This window comes from Grampus griseus (genome assembly GCF_964374135.1).
Source record: "Grampus griseus genome assembly, chromosome: 8".
Classification (NCBI taxonomy): domain Eukaryota; kingdom Metazoa; phylum Chordata; class Mammalia; order Artiodactyla; family Delphinidae; genus Grampus; species Grampus griseus.
In genome coordinates, this window is record NC_139002.1 from 57,120,858 (window position 1) to 57,145,864 (window position 25,007).

Sequence of the window (25,007 nt, forward strand, 5' to 3'; positions counted from 1 at the left end):
TTTCTTTTAGTGGTTATCCTTCAATTTTTAATATGCATCTGACTGAAAGCTTAAAGTTAATTAATATCTCTATCCTCCTTCTGAACTATATATAACTCTTTAATGCTGGTCATTTTCCCTCCCAGCTTACATTTTATCCTCATCTGATATTTTAGTTCCACTTTGGTTTTAGCCCCAACAAATCAGTCATAATTATTTTTGTTTTATACAGTCAATTCTTCGTTTACCGAGCCAATTTCTTTGCTCATCATGATTTCTTTTTTTTTAACTAATTTATTTATTTTTGGCTGCATTGAGTCTTCGTTGCTGCGCGTGGGCTTTCTTCAGTTGTAGAGAGCGGGGGCTACTCTTTGTTGCAGTGTACGGGCTTCTCATTGCAGTGGCTTCTCTTGTTGCAGAGCATGGGCTCTGGGCATGCGGGCTTCAGTAGTTGTGGCACATAGACTCAGTAGTTGTGGCTCATGGGTCCAGAGCACAAGCTCAGTAGTTGCAGTGCACGGGCTTAGTTGCTCTGCAGCATGTGGGATCTTCCTGGACCAGGGCTCGAACCTGTATCCCCTGCATTGGCAGGCGGATTCTTAACCACTGAGCCACCAGGGAAGTCCCTATCATGATTTCTTGTATCCTTCTCGCTCCCCTAAGTTACCTTTCTTTCTTGCAGAAGTGCATTCTTTCATGTAATAGTTCTTTCAGAAACAGTGTGGTAAATTCTCCATATTTTTGTTCATCTGAAAATACTTTTATTTTGCCTTCACTCTTGAATGATAACTGAGTATGAAATTCTGATCTCTCTCAGCACTAGGAAGATATTATTCAAGTTTCTTTTGCCCTCTCTTACTAAGAGACATCTGCTCTCAGTCTGATTCTTGCTCCTTTGCCTTTCCTTTCTGGTTGCTTATAAAAGTGTCTTTGGTGTTCTGCAGTTTCATTGCAATGTATTTAGTTGTGGAGTTTGTTTTTGGTTTGCTCATTTAATTCTTGCTAGGCCCTCATGAGCTTAAACCTAAAAATTCATGTCTTTTTAAATTAATTCCAAAAAATTCTCATGTCATCTCTTCAAATTCCATGTTTCCCTCATTTTATTTTTCTCCTTCTGGAACTGCTATTAGATGTTGTGTCTTCTTGCTTAGTCTTTCATTTCTCCACCTCTTTCATATTTTCCTTCATCTTACTGTTCTGCATTCTCAGGATTTCCTTATATCTAACTCCCAGCTTACTACTTTCTCTTCATCTGTGTAAACTATCACTTACTTACTGAGCTTTTTTATTTTTTTTTTTTGCTGTATGCGGGCCTCTCACTGTTGTGGCCTCTCCCGTTGCGGAGCATAGGCTCCGGACGCACAGGCTCAGCAGCCATGGCTCACGGGCCCAGCCGCTCCGCGGCATGTGGGATCCTCCCGGACTGGGGCACGAACCCGTGTCCCCTGCACCGGCAGGCGGACTCTCAACCACTGTGCCACCAGGGAAGCCCTACTGAGCATTTTTTTAACCTATTTTTCATTATGTTTAGTTCTTTTCCAAATGTATGTTTCACGTCTTATTCATTTATTGGGATGTCAATTACTTGTTTAATGTCTTTAGTCACTTAAAATATGCTACTTTAAATTACCTTTCAAACTGCCATTCTACTATCCCAGTTCTTAGAGCTGTAATCCTCCTGCTTGTAATATCTGCTGACTCTCATTTGTGGTAGAAAATTGTTTCCTTGTGTGTCACCTTTAATTATAAATTCATCTTCTGTGGGGTTTATTTCTTCTGTGAGAATTCCTTGTGGCCTGAGATATGACAGTACCCCTTCAAGTCTTGTTTTTCCTTTCTCCAGGTGGCCCAGTGGTATCACTAGCTTGGAGCCAGCTTTTATATTAATTTCCTAGCATGGGGATACCTGATATTGCGACTCAGGTCGCAAATATGAGCAAGGCATAGGTCTTGTGCTTCAATTTCTCAGGGAAGCTTTTTTTCCATTTCCTCTTTGTATAGAGTCCAGGCAAACCAAGACGAGATTTCTTATTTCCTTGTGTCAGTGGGAAGATTTTTCTCTAGCCCACCCTTTCACCTAGGATGCAGCACATCAGGAATCCCAGCCTGATGCAAAAGTCTTGGTTTTGGTTCCTTTTTCCACAGTTAAAACTCAATCACTAGGAATAAAAAAACCAGAAACAACCCCTCACTCAATTCCTTCATCTTTGTCACAGCATGAGCTCAAGTTCTTAATGAAGTTTTGGGTTTTAGTTCCATTTTTGTTTTGGGAATCTAGAGATCTTCCTGTCTTTCCTGCAAGCTCAGAAATGCATTTCAAAGAACTGTTGTTTATCATCCAGCTTTTCTGGATATTTGTAGCAACAGAGTCTTTAGCTAAGATAAGTTAGCCATCTGGCTAAAAGAAATCTGGGATCTCCAATCCATTTGCTACATTACCCCTATAGGAGTGATCTCTCTAGAGTGCAAAGATGCACTCCTCTTTCAAACTCTTCAGTGGATCCCCCCTTCTTAGCATGGCATTCAAAGTCCACTATTATCCAGTAACTACTTATTTCTGCAATTCTGCCTCCTTCCACTCTCCCACATGTACTCTATGCTCCAACTACCCATATTTGCAATCCCTAGAACTCTCCTTTTGTTTCATACTCCTATGTTTTTAAAAGTACTTATTTCCCTCAGTTTTATCCTCCCTTCATCTGCCTACTGAATACTCATGGTCAAGTGTCTGCCTTTCCAGGAAGCCACTCCTGACCCATCCAAGCTGGGTTCTCTTTTTTTGTGAAAAGAGCTAACATTTGTTGAGCTCTTTATATGCTAATAACTCATTCAGTCTTAACAACAACCTTATGATTTTGCTACCACTACTATCCCCATTTTCAAAATGAGGAAACTAAGGTACAGAGAAATTAAGCAATGTGCCCAAAGACAAACAGCTATAAATGGCAGACCTGGAATTTGAACACAGATAGTCTGTCTCCAGATCCTGCTCCATTAACTTGCTCAATTAATATATACCATACTGCGTTCTACAATTATATCTTGCGTTACAGTTATTGCATTTATTACCCCACATTCCAGTTACACGTTTATATAGCAATCTTCTCAACTACACTGACCTTAAGAGACAGAATTATGCTTTATTTCTATTTGCAGCCCCAGTGCCTAGCACACAGAAGGCCCTCAACTCAGATGGTTACTAAATTAATGAATAACTAAAGGAAACATCCCCACAGTCACTGCATTAGTCCAGCCCGTCTTCACCTCTTGTCTGAACTACTAAAACAGTCCCCTAACTAGACTCCCTTCCTCCAGTTTCTATTCACATCTTTCCTCCACACTCCAACCAATACTGTCTTTCTAAAGCACATTATGACAGTATCATTCCATTACTTAAATATTTTTAAGGGCTCCACACTGTCTATAGGATAAAGTCCCAAATTCCTTCAGCATGACATACCATGACCTTCATGATCAAACTTCTGTAGTCTCTTCTCTCCTCCTTCCCCACTCCAGCCCCACATTCCATCTATATTTAACTTCCTGTCTGTCTCTGAATATGCCAAATGCCTTCATGCCTTTGTATGTGCAGGTTCTTTTGCCAGGAATGGCCATCTCCTCTTCCCTCACCTGGTGAACTCCTATTCTTTTTCCAACACACAGCGCAAATGCCTTCCTCAAGTTTCCTCAAAAGACTGTCAGTTATCCCACTGTTCTATTCTTCTTGGCATTATGCATTTACCTCACTTACACTTTGTATATTATTTGATAAGGTGTGTTTCCCCAACAAGACTGTGGAATCTTAAAGGACAGGAACCATGACTTACCCATCTTTTTTATTGTATTCTCTTACACAAGTGTGTGCCCTAAATGCTCACTGAAATAGTGGAATGAAGTTTGACAAACATATCCTACATCCTACACTAAAGCAAACTCAGATTCAAATGAATTCAAGGCAGTCAAGTCTTCTAAGATTAAATGGAAATTAGACAGGGAGTAGAAACATGAATGGAAAACAAATAACACCTAAATTCCTGCTGCTCAATCCCGAATTCTACAGAATGGAGCTATTCTGTCAATGGTAATTAAGGCTTAGTTTATAAGGTAATCTCATCCTGAGTTTTAAAAAACACAAGGCAAATATTTCCACATTAGTAAAACACATAAGGACACTCAAATTCTGGAATATGTGTTACTAGGATAAAAAGTTGAGTCATTTTGTACATTTTAAGACAAATCCCTTCAGACAAGGGAAATTCCTGTCCTTTTACACTACAATCATATGATTTCATTATTCACTAGTCCTACATGCAATTTAGGTTTGCACACATAACAAACATTGTCTGCCAACTGAGTAATAAACCAGAACTACTTGTTTTTCACAGAAAGAAGAAATTTTTTTAATGGATAAATGTCAACCCTAAATGAACAGGGAGGTTGGGGTGGGATAAAGGGAAGGAATAAATGGGGCACTATTCAATTTTTTTGAATTATTCAATTTTTGAAATGCACTTTTAACACTACAAATAGAAAAAAAAATTAAACTGCCAACTTAAAGATTCATCAGCCTTTGTCTAGCTTTTCTCTTCAATTATTACCCATGGTAAAAGGACAAAGAACTGTCCTTAAAAGGTCCTGGTTTCAAGTTCAAAGGCAGCATAATTTAGAATGATCATCCCTGATTTCAAAAGACTAAATGAATTCTTAAAATTAATTATTATCAATGAGGCTTGGGACTTCCCTGGTGGCACAGTGGTTAATAATCCGCCTGCCAGTGTAGGGGGACACGGGTCCAAGTCCTGGTCCAGGAAGATCCCACATGTGGAGCACCTAAGCCCCTGCACCATAACTACTGAAGACAGCGCGCCTAGAGCCCGCGCTCGACAACAATAGAAGTCACCGCAATGAGAAGCCCACGCACCGCAATGAAGAGTAGCCCCCGCTCGCTGCAACTAGAGAAAACCCGCACAGCAACGAAGACCCAACGCAGCCAAAAATAAGTTAATTAATTAATTAATTAAAAAAAATTCTTGGGCTTCCCTGGTGGCGCAGTGGTTGAGAGTCCGCCTGCCGATGCAGGGGACGAGGGTTCGTGCCCCGGTCCGGGAGGGTCCCGCATGCCGCGGAGCGGCTGGGCCCGTGAGCCATGGCCGCTGAGCCTGCGCGTCCGGAGCCTGTGCTTCGCGACGGGAGGGGCCACAACAGTGAGAGGCCCGCATATCACAAAAAAAAACCAAAACAAAAAAACAACAACAAAAAAATTCTTATCAATGAGGCTTAAATGTTCTTATATTTGCAAATCTATCTATGTATGTCTGTATGGTAAATCTTCTTTTTTAAAAATCAATGGACCAGGACTGTTTCTAAATTTAGAATATAAGCTCTAAGAGGGAGGGATCTTTGACTATTTTATTCACTGATGTCACCCAAGGATCTAGAACAGTGTCTGCCACAGAGTAGGCACTCATTACATACTTGCTTAATATTGCTCAATATGGTCCAAATACTTAATATGTCAATACATACAATGAGCTGCAGATCCTCACAGAACATACAGTTGAAGTCTAGGTTCATCTTGAAATGATCACTGACTTAACCTTCAACACACACTGCTGCACAAATTAACTGATACTGTATCCAAAAGCAAATTGACAGTGTATGTAAGAATAAAATAAAACACTTAATACAGACGTTATTAAGGTTCTGAACTTTAAATCTTGAGAAGCTGACAAAAAACAAAAATATCACCAGCACAACCAAAATTTTCAACACACACAAACTCTTGCACTTTTTTCAAAAAAAATTCCAAAATTCAATTCAATTCAATTCCAAAAGAGCCATGGGACTTAAGAAATTAAAAAAAAAAAAAAAAAAAAAGTTAAGAATTTCACTTAAATACCAGTGAATTTACTACAAAATTTTATTTCCAGTTTTATAAAGCAGGTCTGCCCTTTCTTTTATCAATTGACCTAATTATGCCAAAAGAATACTGCTAAGCAATATACTTCTGTATTAACCTAAAATTGCTAATTTTGTTGCTGTTTCCCACTAATAAAAGTGTGATGTAATTATTATGAAACTGGTATTTTTACTGTCTATTACAAACCATCATGAACATTTAACTGTGAATTAGGTTATGTTTTAGCCCTTATTTAAGGGTTAGCCTTTCAGCCCTTGTTATCTGCTACTAACCCACAATGACCTGGTCACTCTCTTCTCTGTTCTGGGCCTCAGTTCTCTCTTCAGTAGAATGAGGGAACTGGGTTAAAACAAAAGTTCTTAACCTTTTTTTTTTGCAACAGTTGGAGAATCTGGTGAAAGCTACAGGTGAACTATTCATAAAAACGTACATATATATTGTAAAACAATTTTATAAACAATAATTCATAATGGCAAAAGACTGGAAACAACCTAAATATCCATCAATAGATGATTAAGTAAATTATGTTACATCCATTCAATGAAATTCCTTGTAACTATAAGTACAATGAAGAAACCTTCTATGTACTGATATGAAAAGATATCCATCATGTATTGTTATATGAAAAAAAGCACCAGTGCATATAACATATAACCTTTTATGTAAAAAGATCAAAAAATAAAATAAATATATTTGAATTTCCATGTATAAGCATAACGAAACTGTGGAAGAATCAACATGAATCTTTGGTGAAAATGGGAAATGAAGAAAGGAGTAGGAGGAACCTTTTCATTGTATACTTTCTTATATTTTTGTTTGAATTATGTGAATTGCCTATTAAAGTTTTAAATTAAAAAATATTCCATATAAACTCAAGAGGTCTAGACAACTTGCTAAAGCTAGAAGATAAACAGGGTTTATTCCCAAACCCTGTTCAGCAATACTCTTCTATAATGTTTTGACTTAACAAGCATGTAATTATATACACTCAATGATCCAACAATAAGAACACTTAAGGAAAAATATTTTTCATAATGGTCCTCATACAAACATATAAAGTAATTGGTGGATATTCAGTGACTCAACAGAGCCTAATTTGAAATCTCATTTTATATTGTTTTTCTTAATCACTGATACACAAATTTCTTCAAGGAAAAAGTTTGCACAAATCATCAAGTCATACACCCTCTCATGGTTCAAATCTCAGACCTGATATTCCACAAAGGAGTACAGGCTTCGGAAATAGAAATTTGTATCCTACGTGACCATACAATCAATAGTACTAGTATGGAGACCAGAAAAATGCTGTCTTAATTTTTTTTCCCATAATCTCAGAATTTGAAGCAAATTAAATAGCATAGATGATGTTTGGGGAGGGCTTCATCCCTTTTCTGAGCAGGAATCAGGTGGAACTGGGTCTTCATCCTTGGGCAACTTACTTAACCTCTCTTGGCCTCAGTTCCATCTATAAAATGGAAATAAAAGTACCTATCTCATAAGGATGCTATGAAGCTTAAAAGGAATAACGAGGAACACAGAAAGTAAGACAGAAATAAAAATAAGGTATCCTAGGACAGTGGCAGGTGTCTGACTGCTTGAATCAAAACAGACTGCATTCTGGAACCTGTAGTTTCTAGTGACTGCACTTTCATACACAAGCAATGTCTCCTTTTCCCTACCGAAAATAGCACATGGCAGAATTCCCAACACAAAAGGTGCAAATATCTGTCCTTTCCTAATTATGTTTCTTGAAAAATCTCTTCCTAGGTAAGCTTTTATCAAAGAACTCTAGCTGTTGTGTTGACTGGGTGTGTCTCAAAGAGTCCCAAGTTATAACAGTTTTGTTTTATGTTTTCAACAGGCACTTTCTATGTCAAGCTCAGCACCAAAGAGTGGCAGGCTGCTGGGGGGGGGGCGGGGGGGGACGGGGGGAAGGCAAAGAAGTTGTAGACAACAGTCCTTCAACGGACTCCTAATTGCCAGGAAAATAGTAGGAAACCTACTGCCATCGAGATAGAAGCAGCCCCCGCCAAACCAATCTCCGCTTCCAGAACTTTTAAACCCCATCCATCTTTTTTTGCAGAGCACTGCTGGAGCTTATTATTAATTATTATAAATATAAATAGCCATCATTTATTACGTCTTCTCTACGTGCCAGGCTCTTGCGTTTTTCAAGATTTTGTGAAAACTGCACATGTAAACTCAGACGCTCAAGTCTGAAAAGCTCCCTTCGCATCCTCAAAATCAATCTAATCTGCCCCTCAAACTCCGTATATGCCACACCTCTCATTGACCCATTCAGGCCCAGGGATCACATCTTTACAAGCAATTCAACCCCAAGCTCTTCACCCAACACTAAATCAAGCACTTCTCGGATCCTCCACTGCCCCTACAAAGTTCGGTACCCTCCTCCACTCACCAATTCCAACCTGGCCCTAACTTGTTCCAAGAAATGCTATGGCTCCCTTCAAACTTCTGACTCCAAATCCATCGTGCCCGTACTTCATCCCGAAGTTCAAAATTCAGAAACACATACTGCACCTGGGCAAAGCCCGGTTCCAACCCCACGAGAACTCTCGACACCCGCTCGAGCAGGGCCAGGGCCTGGGACCCTCCACCCCCTAACCAGGCCAGGCCGGGGCGCGGCGGCCTCGCTCCGGACCCCAAGGGGAGGAGAGGAAACTCCACCTGGCTCCGCTGGCGCGCCGCGCGTCTCCTGCTCGGGCCTGGGCCCCGTGGCGGCCGCGCCCCCGTCACGACGCGAGCGGCAGCGCTCGGGTGGGCCGCGGCGGGCGCGCTCGCCCAGCACCTCCGCGTCGGGCTGCCAGTTGTCGCGGGCCCGACGGCGGGCCCAGCCCGGGCCGCGGGCGCGGCAGCGCGGGCAACCCGGGCCCGCCGCGTCGGCGGCGCGTTGGGCGCAGCCTCGGCACAGCGAGTGGCCGCACGGCAGGGCCGCCGCTTCCCCCGGGGTCTCCAGGCACCCAGCGCAGTCCGACTCCTCCGGCCGCGGCGGTGGCGGCGGCTGCAGCAACGGCGGCGGCAACACCAGCAGCGCGGGGCCAGAGGCCGGGCCCGGGGTCCCAGTCTTGGCTGCCGCCATCTCGTCACAGCGGCCCCGCCGACCCCGCCGATTCAGAGCTGCCGCTGCCGCCGCGGAAGAGGCCCGAGTACTCGGACCTGCCGCCGCCATCTTGTTTCCCGTTTGTAGGGAGAGTCCGTTGCGAGGGAGAAGAGTAGAGGGCGGGGCAGTGCGCGGCGGGCACCGCTATATACATATTCATGAGGGGCGGGGCTCCAGAAGAGGGTCTCTCGGGACATGGTTGGCGTGAGGTGAAACCTCATTAATATTTATTAGTTATCCTTTATATATCTGGTCTTCGGCCTCGCCTTCTACTCTTTGCGATTTCCTCTTGGTGGGCCAAATTAAGTTGAGGACTGAGGGGATTTATTTGGAAACTGAGCGATATTAAACTTTATGAAGTAATTACACTTATTTATCCTGCAATACCCTGATAACTGAGGCTAATGTGATTGGGGAGTATGTGAATTACTCAGAACCCTGCCTCTGCTTCATAGCTGCTGTGACTGAGACCAGTCCTACCCTGACCAGCAACTAACTGCCAAAAATAGCAGCTTCTTGTCAGTCCACATCTCAGTAAACTCTCTCTCCAGATTCCTTCCTGAAACTTCCCTCCCTTGGCTGGCAAAGCTACACTTTCCTTGTTTTTTTTTTCCCTCTCTCAGCTCTTTCTCAGACTCTTTTCCTGAGCCCTCCCCCTTGTTTCGGGCTTAAATGTGGGTATTCCTCTAGGCTCAGGCCTCAGTCCTCTACTCCTTTCCGTGTATTGCCCCCCCCCCCAGCCCATACCCCACCTCACATTTTCTTCCAGCTGAAACTCTCGAACTGATATCTGCAGTCCACACATCCTGAGTCCAGCCCTGCATAGTTAACTGCCTGCTGGAAGCATCATCTTGGATGTCTGCATCCCTCATGTACCAAACTAAAGTCACTGTCTACCACCCTCCTTTCAAAACAGCTCTTCTTATTTTCCTCATTCCAGTAAAGGTACGATTCTCCCAGTTCCTCAAGCTCCAAACCTGGTAATCTTTACTTCTCCCTCATCTCCCACATCTGTCAGTTTCTTAGTTCTGTCAATTCTCCCACCAAAATGACCATTTTCCTACCTATCGTCTCTTCTTCATCCCATTCCCACTGCCCAATTCAGGTCTCATCATCTCTCACCTACATTATTGCAGAAGCTTCTATAAATTGTCTCCCTGCCCACAGACTCTCTTCCTCCAATCCATCCTCCATAGTTCTTAGAGTTACTTCCTAAAGGACAGCTCTGACCACACCATTCCTGCTTGGCTTAGTCACTGAGTGAGGTGCTCAGACTTTGGTGCCAGTCCCCTTTCTGGATGCAGAGGGTACAAGAGAAACAATAGCTTCCCTCTGACAGAGAGAAGGTTGTGCTACAGCGCTTCTCCCACCCTTTGCTTTTTTGCACTAAAGTAGATTTGGAGCAGGAAGGCATTCAGCAAATGGCATTTCCTCTTGGGAATCTTTATAAGAAAGCACAAGTTTTGTAAGGAGAGCAAATTAAAAAAAAAAAAAGTAACATAATGTAATGGAAGGCATCAGAGGCCCTGGGTTTCCATGAGATTGCCTGGAAACAGTACCTGAGCTGATAGTAAACCAGTCCAAGGCAGAGTGATTGGTGGAAGTCAGCAGAGCAAAGAAAGAAGTGGATTCCCAAAATGAGAACAAGATGGCTAAAGGACAGTGAAGAATTGAAGAAGGGTCAATGCGTAATTGAAACAAGGGCTTGTGTGCACAGAGGCCCAGACAGTCAGAATCCTGACAAACTCAGAAGTATGGCTTCATCCAGGCTGTGCTTCCAAAGGTCCTCTTCATTTCATTTCCCACTTTGGATGGGAAGTGAGGATGCTTTGCACAGATTCTGACAAGGAAGGCCTGTGGTCCAGAGATCAAGCCAATTATTCTTAGAGACGGGGCCCTTGGTATGGGCTGTTCACTCTTGACAGTTTGGGGCTCTCAATCTGAAGTCTACTTTCTATTGGAGAAGCTGAACCATAGCAGTGTAGCATGCTTTCTCGAATACAAATAAAGACAAGAAATTTCTTTTTGCAGAGGGAAAAAGCAAGAGTTCTGAGTAATACTAGACCAAAAGCCAGGAGATCTAGGATTGGTCATGACCACTTTCTCCATTTCATTAATTTGGATAATTTCAAACAGATAAATTCCCTCTGGACCTTAGTCACCTCATCTTTAAAACAAGTGTACTGGAATTTAGCAGTTCTCAACCTGGGATACACTTCAGAAAGACACACACATGCGCATACACGAACACACACATATATACACATATGCCAACGTCCCTTTTCAGATCTACTGAACCCAAAACCTGAGGATGGGATGCCAGCATGTAAATTTTTATAATGCCATAGGAATTCTAATGAATACTCCTAGATAAGACCACTACAATGGATAAATTCAAAGGTCCTTTCTAGCTCTAACATTCTAGAAGTCTGACTCCCAATTTCCAGTCTCTTCTCTCCTCTATGCTGTTGCCAAAGTAATCTTACTAAAGCAGTATCTGTGACAGAAGGCAAGGCAAATCTAAGAAATTTGGAGAGTTATTCACTATGTGGGAAAATGAGGGCGATGAGGATGGTTTTAAAGTGTCAAGCCTGGGAAGCCTGAGATTATGATCGCAAATCACCACCAACAAAAGAGAGTAACTGGGAAGGAAAAGCAGTCTGAAAGATGAGGGCATGGTAGACATTTTGCTTTATTTAGTTACCATCAGCATCCAAAACTTCCTCCTGTTTGGGGGAATGACCCGTTCTGTGCAGTTTTGCTGAGACTAGGGAAGCTGAATCAGAGAGATAGCCTTCTCCCTGCCCCGGGGCAGCCAGAAAATGAAATATGACCTAGGCTCGGCCACGTGGCCACTCCTCTCTGAACTTTGAATCTTCAGGGGATGACACAAAGGCATATTGACAAGTTTAGAATTACAGGAATGGAGACAGTAGGTGTCCAACCACAGTGGGTCCCTTGGGGGTTGGGGTAGAAGGGGGAGTGTCCCTACCGTGGTGATGGTGGCCACGCCAGATTGTTCCTAAGGCACGAACTTGGCCGTAGTGCCTGCTGCCTGGCCTTCCTAGGTTACAACCCATTTTCCACAATCCAGCTTGCCAGCCTTCCTGTCAACTCTCTATATCCTTTGAGTAAATGTCTTTGTTTTCCTTAAATTACTCACAATTTCTGTTGTTTGTAACAAAGTACTCTGAGACACTGGTTTGTTGTTTTTAAAATGTCACCTGAAGGGACTTCCCTGGTGGTGCAGTGGTTGAGAATCCACCTGCCAGTGCAGGGGACACGGGTTCGATCCCCGATCCGGGAAGATCCCACATGCCGCGGAGCAGCTAAGCCCGAGTGCCACAACTACTGAGCCTGCGCTCTAGAGCCTGCGAGCCACAACTACTGAGTCCATGTGCCACAACTACTGAAGCCCGCAGGCTCTAGTGCCCACGTGCCTCAACTCCTGAGCCCATGTGCTGCAACTATTGAAGCCTGTGCGCCTAGAGCCCACGCTCCGCAACAAGAGAAGCCACTGCAATGAGAAGCCTGTGCTCCACAACGAAGAGTAGCCCCTGCTTGCCACAACTAGAGAAAGCCTGCGTGCAGCAATGAAGAACCAATATGAAACCATCTGAGAAGCTTAGTCTGACAGCCTAAAGTAGAAGAAGCCCAAGTTGCATGTGTTGCTTTTTCCCGAATCCCCCACCTGTACCACAGTCCACCCAGGGAAGAAGGACTTACAGGCTTACTCGAATGCAGTCATTGAGGATGCCAACTGGAACAGGTCGCGGTGCAGCCACACCTACAGTGCTTCCTCTCCAGCTGTCTTTTCTCTGCCACTCCTGCCATACTTTCTGACGATTGCATCAATGCCAAAATTCCCTGCCATCCTTCTCATAGTGTGTCCCTAACTAGCACTCCATGGTCCATACCACCGCCATCACTTTAGCTCTCCTCATCCACATCACTGCAAACCTACCCTCTTCCTTCCAGCTGGAGGCTCCAGCTACTTCCTGCTGGACTGAAAGACTCAAATGTGAAGCAAAGCTACTTGGCTTTGTTCCAGGTGGAGACAGGCTGTTCCTCCCTGTGGGCCCCCAAACCCCTTTTTGCCAGCCCAGGCACTGAGTCCCTCCTGAGGCCTCAAACATCTAGGAAGGAGAAGGCTCAGTCCCTCAGACCCCACCAGCCCCACCCCTCCTTTGCCCTGCTCATCTCTCCTGGTGGCCTCTTCTTCCTGTACTCTTCCTCCCTCAAGCCAGATTTCTCCTTGTGATTTGGCCCCCCTCCCTTTTGCTTTAAAGGTTCTTGCTACATTCTAACTGTCACTCATCTTCAGTTCCTTCCCTTTGGTTTCAGGGGAAGAAGTAGTTCTTTTTGCAAAGCTCATCCTTCTACCTGTCATCTTTTCAGCCTCCTCCAGATTCTTTCCAAATGCTCTACAAATACAAATAAGACTTGGTTCCTGCCTCCCTCAAGGTCACAGCCTAACAGAGGCAAAACTGTACGTAAATAATTATCACGGAAAAAAAGAGACAATTACAACAGAATTACAAGCTCTAAAGCTGAGACACGTACAAGGTGCGATGGAAGCAGAGAGCAAAGCTGGTAGAGAGGGGGCAGTAGGAAAAGTTTCCCAGAGGAGGAGACATGTGAGCTCTGTTTTGGACGATGAGGAAGAGTTCACTAGGTAGACACAGGAAAGGCATTCCAGACAGAGGGAAAACAAGAGCAGAAGCACAAACGTATGAAAGTTCAGGATCTGTGTGGAACTAATGAGGAATTTGATGTGGCTAGAACACTGGGTTGGACATGAGGCTAGAAAATTGGAGAAGAAAAGGAACTAGAATTTATTGAGCAACTACCACGTGCTAGGCACATGCCCAGCAGTAATCCATCTATCTCATTTAAACCAAGGGAGTGTTAGGTATAGATTTGTATTTTATAAGGATACCTCTCAATCTTATAATTACCAGTGAGGAATAAAAATAATCTAAGCAGACTTCATCCCACCTCCATGGAGTTGAGGTGTCATTGGAGAAAGTATAGTGCACTTAACATTCATATATTCAACAAGTATCTAGAGAGCACCTACTATGTGGTAGGATAATATAGGTGCTGAGAATTCAGGAGTGAACAAGGCAGGCAAGGTGTGGATGCTGGGCCAGCTTTGGTGGGACCAGCTTTAGGTACAGTATTTGGCACATTCTAGATGCCGCGGAATGAATGAATGTTATACCCTTAGTTATGTCTTTAGTGTTTAGCAAGGTTCAAAGAGCAGTGCATTGCCAGAAAAGAAAAAAATCTGTTTAACCAACAAGCACGTTGGTGGAGAAAAATAATTCTTTAATTTCTTTAAACTTCCCCCTCTAGATACCTATAAATCCACCTAAAATCCACAGCTGGTTTCACTCTCTCTCTTTCACTCTCTGCACCTCCCTCCCATCCCCTTGGTCTTGCTTCCTCTCTTCCCTACCCTCAGGCTCTGGCCCAAGATTCCAAGCAAAGAATTCCCTCTTTTATTTGGTTGTTCTTCTCTTAAGGCAATAGAGGTGGCTCTAAGAAATCCTTTAGGTTCAACATATACAGAATAAGGAAATAAATGGCCCTTCTTAACTCCACTTCAGAGTGAGACACCTAAAAGGCAAAACTTTGGGATCCATTGGGAGCCCACATAGGTCAAACTTCTGGGACACAGAACAGGTGGAGCAGGGTGGAGAGAATATCTGGAGAGGCAAACAGAAAATATACAGCACATTTTCCATCTAGTCCTGCCTTCTTCTATTTTCTATCTTGCAGCCAGAATGAATGATCTTTCTGAAGTATGAATCTGGGGGGCATGGAGGTGGAGGCGGAATTAGATGAAGGTGATCAAAGAGTATAAACTTCTACTTATAAGGTAAATAAGTACTAGGGATGTAATGTACTACTTGATTAATGTAATTAACACTGTCGTAGGTTACATATGAAAGTTGTTAAAGAGAGTAAACCCTAAGAGTTCTCACCACAGAAAAAAATTTCTTTTTTTAAAATTTTGTATCTATATGAGATAAGGGATGTTCCCTTAACTTACTGTGATGATCATTTCACGTTGTATGTAAGTCAAATCACTATGCTGCACACCTGAAACTTATACAGTGTTGTATGTGAATTCAATCTCAATAAACTGGAAGAAAAATATAAAGCATGAATCTAAAAAATAATGATAGTAAAAGACAAACTTTTCTCCGCTATTATTGATTACCTTTTACAGTATAATAACATGTCTTATTCTAGTCTGTCTGTTTTTCTCATCTCATCAAAGAAATCCTTCTGCTACCTTCACTTTTTCTGGACCAAGTGCCCCAGAAGGAGGGGCTCATGGCCCTACTCCAGGAAAAGAGTGGGAGGGAGCAAAAACCCTCATTTTGTCATAAATAAATGGGTGGATAGTAATTCTGACCAGAATGAAAAATTTGCCTCTGCTTTGTTCTGGATGTTCAATTGCTCTCCTGTAAAATAGGTATCAGAAAGCCCAAGGGGGAGGGGTAGAGTTGGAGGACACTGGGGTTCAGGACTACAACTTCAAATTCATCTGTCCTTAGACTCGAATTTGGCCAAGAGGGACAATGGATTATGTACTCATATCACTGTCCAATTCTTCTGAACCCAAACTAGCTGGAGACAAGAGGCAGTGCTCTAAGGATCGGTTTCTTTCCATGTGAAATAAGAACAAAGAGAGAATGGAGGAGTACAATTCCTCAATTATTCTGAAAGTAGAAAAAAAAATTTGCCTCAGAGAGAGTACTGTGATGGGAGCAGAAGAAAAAGTCAGGGGGGCTACAAAAGAGCTTCTAAAGATTGACTTCCGGTGGTTTGAATAGAAACAGATATGAGATGGATTTAGCTGGAGGCCGAGAACAGAGAGCATGATCTCCCAAGTTCCTTCGTCCTGAAGGAGGATAGGATTCTATACCGATCCACCAGGGACCAGCTGATTGGTTCTCTTCTAGAATGGTCATTGTTCCACAGTTCTTTGTTTACTAGGCTCTGGGCTCTGCTATCTCCGTCCGGGAGAAAAGCCAGGTCTCCCGGGATTGTGATGTCGCTGAGTGACCACCAGGGGGCAAACCAAGACTACTGAGCTCTTCCCACCATCTCTTCCACCCAGTTTCCATGGAGCCAAACTCGGAATGTCAGAGCTGGAATCCGCTTTAGAAACCATCCAAGGCTTCTGATCAAACATCTTTCTTTACAGGGTTGCAAACCAAGGCCTAAAGGAAAGAAATCATTTGTCAAGGCCACATAGTGAATTAATGGTAAAGTCGGAACCAGAAACTAAGTTTACTGGCTATTCCAGTCCTATACGTGTTCTACCACACCAAGCTTTCTCCTGTCTCATATTTAATTCTAGAATACACTGGTTTTTAATAACATCCTTTCCATAAAAAGGACTTGTCTCTCTAATTAGATTGTAAATCCTTGGGGCCAGGGACCATGTTTTGCCCAACATTGTACATCTTCTCCTTCAGAACCTAGCATATGGTACTGTAGGCAGCCTATGCCCCTGTAGGCAGCCTATGCCCAATACCAGATGCAGGATTTCAACAGATATTGTGAAACTGCTATGTGGTAGGCCCAGCAATGGTTCCTGAGAACACAGAGATGAAAATATATTGTCCCTGTCCACAAGGAGCTCACTATCTAGAGGAGAAGGCAGATATGTCAACAAATGACTATAATTCAGGAGATGAGTTTTTAACAATGGTGTAGACAAAGTGAAGCACAAGAAGAAGAAGTGACTAACTACCTGGATGGAATACAAAATTGGGTCCTAAGGAAGAATGAGAACTCATCAAAGACAGGGAATGGGAATTCTAAATAGAAGAAATAGTAGAATAAGCCGACACACAGAGACGTGTAGATAGGGTGTGTCAGGTGACAACGATTGGTTTGGAGTAACTGGAGCTTAGTATATATAAGAAGCTGGACTGGGGATGGAGTAGCAAATAAGGCTAGGAATGAAGTTTGAGGTCAGCTGTAAAGTTGATGTCTATTCATTCACTCATTCATTCTACAGACAGTAAGTACCCCCATGTGCCATGCGGCACTGTTGTAGGTTGTGAGATGATAATAAAAGTGAGAGCAGTAATAATAATGATGAAAATACAAGCATGGTTGAATTCCGAGGATTTGGAGTCTTGAGTTTAGGGTCCATTCCTCACAGGAATCAGATAATCCAGATATCTTCCATTTATTTTCATTTATTAAAAAAATATTCAGTAAGCCCCTTCTATGTGCTAGGCACTGTTCTACCAACTAGGAATAAAACAGAGATCAAGAATTAGGGTCCATGGGACTTCCCTGGTGGTGCAGTGGTTAAGAATCCGCCTGCCAATTCAGGGGACACAGGTTCGAGCCCTGGTCCAGGAGGATCCCACATGCCACGGAGCACTTAAGCCCCTGCGCCACAACTACTCAGCCTGCGCTCTAGAGCCCGCGAGCCACAACTACTGAAGCCCGCGTGCCTAGAGCCCATGCTCCGCAACAAGAGAAGCCACCGCAGTGAGAAGCCTGGGTACCACAATGAAGAGTAGCCCCTGCCCGCTGCAACTAGAGAAAGCCTGAGTGCAGCAATGAAGACCCAACGCAGCCCAACAAATTAATTAATTAATTAAAAAAAAAAAGCATTACGGTCCAGGCTGTTATAGAGCTTACATTGCTCATGCCAGAGGCAGATAATATAATAATGAAGAAATACATTGCAGATAATGATGTGACACAACGGAAACAAAATAAGGCAATATGATAGAAAATGATGGGAAGGGGACATCATTAGACAGGTTGCACAAAGGAAACCTCACTGAGGAAGTGACATCTGAGCTGAATATCGTGTCAGCTGGGGAAAAAAAGCTGAGGGAAGAGCATTCCAAGCAGGAGAAACTTCCAGGCCAAAGACCCTGCCAAGGGTCCAGGCAGCTTGGTGTACCCAGGGACAGAAAGAAAGCCAACGTACTAGAACCTTGCAGGCCCCGGCAGGATGGTCTACAGTTAGAGGGCAGGCAGAGGCCAGGTCATGGAGGGGTTTTCAAAATATGACAAAAGGTTTAGATTTTATTCTAAGTGCAATGGAGAGGTTTTAAGCCAGAAGGTGACACTGAATGATTTACATTTTTAAAAGGTAACTCTGGTGGTTCCTCACTCTACCTTTGGGTGGATCCAGTGCCTGCCACTGTCTGGCTATAGAACCCAAGTCGTGTGGCACTGTTTACTGGTGCTCTAGCTACATCTTCACAGACCTATGGAAAGAAGTCTCTGAGGACAAACTGCTTTTCAAAAGTCCCCCTAAGCTTGGAGGAGGTAGGAACAGAAGATCCATTCTCCTTGGTGCTTGGTTAGTGATGACGCCAGCAGTGTAGGAGGCGTCTGGTCGGTTGCAAAGCTTAGGACCTGGATGAAGGATGCTCCCACTCCATGTCTTCCACTGAAGACACTTTGTCCCCACTCAGTTTCGCTCATGAGGGCTCTGTGAAATTAAGGGCTATGTGCTCCCCCATCCTGCTTTCCTGATACCTCCTCCATCAGAATCTCTGTGTGCAGGCTGTCCTGGGAAGAGATGGCCCACTGACGGAGGAAAAAAAAGGACCTAGGAATATTCTCATGGCCACATAAGTACCCATACAAATAAATATGGGTGAGCCTCATGTTCATTCTACAAACATTTATTTAGGCCAACTACATGCACAGTACCTGGAGATCCAAATGAACATGTCCTAAAATAACGGTAGGTCTTAAATAAATATGTTTTACATGGATGAATAACTCTGACCTGGCTGAAGAGTAGAAGTGGAGTGGGGACTGTTCACTTTACAAATAACATCAACTTTAACAGCTCCTATAAATAAGACTCTCCTCTTAATGTATCTAAATTGGACACAACTTTCAAGAGTCAATTTGTTCACCCTTTTCAGGGCATCACATAAAGGCAATGTGCTAGAGTTGGCTTATAAGGGCTTGGGAGAGCCCAGTGGTAAATTTTCAGGAATTTTGCAAGCTGATTGTTAAACTCGGTCGTTACTAAACAGTAACATATAAATTTACAGTTAAATAATTTATATTTAAAACATTCAAAGTATTGCCTCCTAATTATTTTATTACATTTTACTATCAATGTTCTTGAAGTTATTTACATTTATTGTATCTGTATGATGGAAGCACTGCATAATGGTGTCCTACTGTGCATCTCAACTCCACATCCAATGATGTCCCTCAGTAGCCTGAAATTGGCCCTGATGGGAATATTTACACCATGGAAATTGGCAAATGCTATAAACCAGGGCTTTCTTCCCTTGGAGAACTGGTTGTTAAACATTTATCAGCATACCACTGTTGTAGTATGTATTATGTAGTCCTCTTATATTGATTCTTATATGGTAAATCTGCTTTTAGAATCTTACTTACAGAACTAAGTTGACTGAATTAAGAAAACTTTCCTTGACTCTGAACTCTATAGTCCTTATTGCTATATTAATTTTACATAATCAAGCAGCCTGCAGTCCAGGAGGAGGCCTGTTGGCCACAAATAATAAGTCACAAAAGGACTGTCTGAAAGAACAAGAATTCTGTTCAACAAACCTTTATTTAGCAGCTACTATGTACAAAACTGTGTGCTGAAAGCTAGGGAGGATATTAGACAAATAACAGTGAATGTCCTCACTTTAGAGGAGGTGACATAAAACCTTTGGTGATACAGTGCGACAAGGGCTATAATGGAGATACAGAAGCATGGAGGAAAGAAGGCCATTAGAGAGACTTTCAGCGAGAACCTCAACTATAAGCATCAGTGTCTGCCTTGTTCTCCACTGTGTCCCTAGCACCTAGTACTGTGCCCAGCACAAGGCTGGCTCTCAATAACTATTGGATGAATGAAGGAGGTTACCTTGATCCTGGAAAAATAAGCCAGACAGATAAGAGTGGGTAGAGGGAGGTGTTAGAAAAAAACATACTGTGCAGAGGCGTAGGGAGAAAAGAGCTCAGCACATCTGAAGAGAGAGAAAATTTAATGTGGCATGAGGGGTCCAGGGGCCAGAACTGGTAAAGATGAGAGTACGGAAGAGTTCTGTGCCTCACATCTCTGTAGAGATCTCAGAAGACCAAAGGACTTGGCTTGTTCCGTGCAGCCCTGAGGGCAGAGCTAAGAGCAACGAGGGGAATCTCAGAGAATCAGATTTCAGTTAAAGAGCTTTCTAACAGAGCTGTCCAACAGTGCAATGGGCCACCTAGGAAGGCTGTGAGCAAGTTCCCTAAGGCAGAAGCAAGCAGGTGCCAGACAAACTTGGTGCAACAAATTGCTATGGGTAATTTTTTTTCCTGACTAGATTTTGGAAAAATTTATCAAATCTCCTTTTTAAAAGGATATTAGATAATATATGGACAACCGTCCTCAACAGCAATTCTACAGATGACACAGAAACTTTCCTCAAGAGCTTGTTTCTTATGTCAATCACTGATTAAAGCTGAGGGCAATAGGGGTGCTGAAGCCTCTCCCATGAGAGAATTATATCGCCGAGGTCTTCATTCCTTCATGAAGCAATTATTTACCCAGTATCTTTGTGTATCAGGGACTTTGCTAAATGCTGGAAATATAGATATAAATGAAAACAAACAAACCCTGCCCTCAGAGTACAGGGTAGAAATGCAAATATTTACACTTCAACAGTTAAAATACAAATTTTTGCTATTTGCTAAAATTTTTGCTACCAAAAATTCACTTTGCCTGGGGGACTCAGAGAAGGCCTGAGAGAGAAATGACTCAGAGCTGACTTTTGAAAAGTAAAACAAAATTCACTAGATGAAGGAGGAGAAAGATAGTCCAGGCAGAAGGAAAACATATACAAAGCTATGGGGGTGTGAAAATGCATGGCCAGTCCGGGAGGCGAGTGGCTGGTGAAAGTATAGGGAAGGTGGCAAAGCCAGAAAATGTGTGGTCTTGAATCCAATGTTAATGATTTTGGATTAGAATCCATAAATGATAGGAAGTCAATAATGTTTTATCCTGTTATATATTTAATAAACTTTTTATTTTGGAAGGGTTTTAGATTGACAGAAAAGTTGCAAAGATAGTACAGCGTTTTTATTTAAGAACCATAGATCTTTCACCCTGTTTCCCCCAATGTTATCATCTTACATAGGCATGGCACATTTGTCAAGACTAAGAAACCAATGTTGGTACATTACTATAAACTAAAGTATGGACTTTATTCACCAGTTTTCCCACTAATGTCCTTTTACTGCCCCAGAATCCAATCCAGGATATCACATTGCACTTAATGTTATATATTTTTTATTTCCAATAATGGGTTTTAAGTGGGAAAATGATGTGATCAGATTTGTCAGTAGAAATGATCAACATAATCCTTATGGCAGGTGTGAAGAAAATAGATTGGGGGAGCCACGCTAGGGGCAGAAGACTTGCGAAGAGGCTATTAAGAAAGTCCAGTAGGGGATGAAGATGGCCTGAGCTCTGAGGACAATAAGGATGGAGAGGAGTGTTGAGACCTTTTTTGTCTCATGCTAGAGACCTTTCCTGAAGTAGAATGGACAAGATGTAAGGGAGGCCAATCTCAAGCCACCTCTTTTACCTAAGACATGAATATATGTGTATAGCAGACTTTAAACAAAGATGGAGAAGGGAAAAGAGCTCTGTCCCAAGTCCTTGGGATGAGGTTATTTCTGCAATTAAACACTAAAATGGGAATTCCCTGGAGGTCCAGTGGTAGAACTCGGCACTTTCACTGCCAAGGGCGAGGGTTCAATCTCTGGTCAGGGAACTAAGATCCCACAAGCCTCACGCAGAGTGGCCAAAAAAAGGGGAGTGGGGAGGGAGGACGCAATTAAACACTAAATTTAACTCTGAGTTCCCTGAAAGCCTAAGCAAAAAGGGAAACTCAAGGGAGAGGAAGTGGCTGGCCATGTTGGAGAAGGAGAAATTAAGCTTGAAGGGCACCCAGGGGCAGATCATGTTTGTCTCTATTTCGGAGAGCCCTGGGGAAGCTCTGTTTCCGGGATCACTGGTTCCTCCAGTGCTCTCTGTTCTTGGAGAGCATGGAGGCAACACAGTAGATGCGGAGCACAGCCATAGCCCAGGAAGTTATCTTTACAGACACAGTCAGAAGTGCTTCAACCTGGAAATGTGATTCCCTACCAGAGTGGGATGTGATTCAAAATCCCATCTTCTCTCTTATTCCTCCCGGTCTTCTCCCCTCCAACATTCACTGGAGTTTCCAGCAGCTCTGCAAGAGAAGCTGGGCATGAAGCTGAGGTCCAAACTGGAGGTGGATGAACTTACAAAAGATGTCCAAGCTAGGGAGAGAGCCAGGACAAGGGCCCTGCCCTTTTTTTTTTTTTTTTTTTTTTTTTTGCGGTACGCGGGCCTCTCACTGTTGTGGCCTCTCCCGTTGCAGGGCACAGGCTCCTGACGCGCAGGCTCAGCGGCCATGGCTCACGGGCCCAGCCGCTCCGCGGCACGTGGGATCTTCCCGGACCGGGGCACGAACCCTCGTCCCCTGCATCGGCAGGCGGACTCTCAACCACTGCACCACCAGGGAAGCCCAGCCCTGCCCTTTTGAGTTCAGATTCTGAGTGTTTCTTATCTGGACGGAGCTGGTGGTTCTCTTCTTAGGTCCTATTAATTCATACACTCGTTCAGCACGAGGTATGGAGCACCAACCATGGGCTGGGGTGGGAAGCTCTAGGCTTTGCCCTCCCAAAACTCACCTTCTGGTAAGAAAGACAACACTTTGACAAAAAGTTCTTACTCAAGAGGACTGAGTATGACAAACACTGCCAGAGAGGTGCAGGCCTCACCTGCAGAGGCAAAGGAGAAATTGTGTCCTGCTTCAGGACTGGGAGGGGGAAGCAGAGGAAGACTCCCAAAGTAAGGACCAAGGATCCCTCTGGGCTGGATTTCAGCTTGGGCATATGGTGTCTGTGGGTTCGGGGGGTAACTGGTAAGAGCATTCCAGGCTCCTGGAATTAAGCCCCCTTCCTTTTGAGATCTGAGTGCTTTGACGTTCATTATCTCATTTCATGTTTGAAATAATTGCGGGAAGACATTAAAATATCAAAAGATACTAAGATCCCAATTTTAGTATCGAGATCTGGGAAACAGACTCAGGTGGAGTGGCCAAGTCCACAAACAGAATTAAGAACAGCAAGTGTCCCGATTTCATCCAGAGGCGGAGTTCCGTGCACGCACCGCCGAGTTCCCTAACCTGAGCGCCTCTCGGTTCCTCAGCCCGCTTCCCCTCCCCGACTCGACATCTCATCCTTCCCCACCCCCAGCTCCCACCTGAAGCCTAACTGGGTTCGGTCCTCCTGCACTCTGGGCGCCGCGGGGAGTCAGGGGTTAAAACCCGTGGCCCGGGTGGCTCCTTCCCCCTCCCCAGCCCCCTCGCCTCCTCTCGGCGCCGCGCCTGGAGCGTCTGTCCCAGAGACCGGCACTAGAGAGGAGGGGGAAAAGTGGGCCTGTTTCTCGGGTGGCCAATCCACCGAGCCCGCGGTGCCCCAGAGGAGGCGCCAGCGCTAGGCCAGCGCCAGGCCGGGGCTGCCTGCTTCCCGCGGCAAAGTACAAATGCGCCCGAGCGCGGCGCCTGGCGCCCTTGGCGTGCACAGCCGGCCCGCGCGCAGCCTCCCCCCGCGGCCGCCGCGCCATCGCCGCCGCCGGTACCGCCGCCCCGCCGGGCCCCAGGACCCCGCGGCCCGACCCCAAGCCCAGCGAGCAGAGGGCGCCTGCCGCTTCTAGCCCGCACGCCCGGAACAGCCCGCCGGTCCCGCGCGCCTCGCCCAGCGCTGCGCGCTCGGTGGACCCCTGTCCTCTCCTGTCTTTCTTCTCCACCCCTCCCTCTCACCTTCTCCTTTGCTTTAATCGCTTTCCCCTCTTGCATACCTTCCTCTATCCCTCCATCTCTTTCCCTCCGTTCTCTTTCCACCTTCCTCTTATTCCCACCTTGGACCTCCCTTTTTGTCCTCACCACCTTCTTCTCGACCCTTCTCTGAATCTCCACGGTAGCAGCCGCCCTCCCTGGGTCTGTGCATTGCTTTGTGGCGCTGTGCCTCAGTGACCCCCTCATCTCACTTTCTCCCGACTCCCCCTCCCGGCTCAGCGCCTGGGGGCCTGGCCCTGGGAAAGGAAGGATGGTTCCCGAGGTAAGGGTCCTCTCCTCCTTGCTGGGACTCGCGCTGCTCTGGTTCCCCTTGGACTCCCACGCACGAGCCCGTAAGTAACGGGTGGGTGTGCTGGATGGCAGAAGAGGGATGGGAGATCCGGGATGCGCGGGAAAGTGCCAGGACTTGGGACCCCAGACTGTTCTGACAGCCATCCAGGGAGCACCTGTACCGGGAGGGTGGAGACTTCTCTGCGGACCAGTATGGGCTCATGAGTCTGGGAGACTGGGGGGAACTTGGCAAGACTCAGAGCCAAGGGGGCTGCAGCCATGGACCCGAGGAGGAGGGAACTGAGAGCAGTGGGAGAGAGGGCAGGGCGCTGTGCTTTTTGTGGGGGAGGGGCTATGCTTATTCCTAGTAGAGAGTCTGGTATGTTTGGCTGCAAGGGTGTGATGAAGACGAAGAGGCTATTGCATTTAAAGAGAACCAGCGGAAAGAAAGAAGAGCTAACTAGGAGAACTTTCCCATTGCTTTTCTCTTTTGATGCTCACAACACTCCCATGAGGTGGGTATTATCATTTGCATTTTACAGATGAGAAAACTTAGGCTGAGAGAAGAAACGCTCAAGTTTACAGAGGTAGTGAGCTATCTGAAGTCAGGACTCTCCAGTTCCAAATCCTATGCCTTTTTCCCCTGTGTCCCACAGCATGGGGAAGGAACCCTGATTTGGAGTTGTGAGACACTGGGAGGTAGCAGGGCACAGTGAGATAGACCAGGGTCTTCACTATCCCAGATCTGTTGAATACCAGCTGGTAGGAGGGAGGCATGGAGGGCATGTCTCGGAGCCTCAGTTTGCTA

The 25,007-nt window shown here is 44.6% G+C and overlaps 2 protein-coding genes across 5 annotated transcripts in view; one reads left to right on the forward strand and one right to left on the reverse strand.

Moving 5' to 3' along the window:
• Positions 1 to 9,104, reverse strand: part of RNF169 (ring finger protein 169) — a 75,723-nt gene extending 66,619 nt beyond the window's left edge. Inside the window, exon 1 of the mRNA XM_082659316.1 lies at positions 8,588 to 9,104. Within this exon, the coding sequence (XP_082515442.1) occupies positions 8,588 to 9,089 (502 nt within the window). The 5' untranslated portion in view covers positions 9,090 to 9,104. The remainder of the gene's footprint in view (positions 1 to 8,587) is intronic.
• A 15,075-nt stretch (positions 9,105 to 24,179) lies between these two features.
• Positions 24,180 to 25,007, forward strand: part of CHRDL2 (chordin like 2) — a gene marked incomplete at its 5' end in the record, with an annotated part of 31,341 nt that continues 30,513 nt past the window's right edge. For all 4 annotated transcript variants that reach the window (XM_082659560.1, XM_082659562.1, XM_082659563.1 and 1 more), the window contains one exon: positions 24,180 to 24,261. In XM_082659560.1, coding sequence (XP_082515686.1) covers positions 24,180 to 24,261 — 82 coding nt within the window. The remainder of the gene's footprint in view (positions 24,262 to 25,007) is intronic.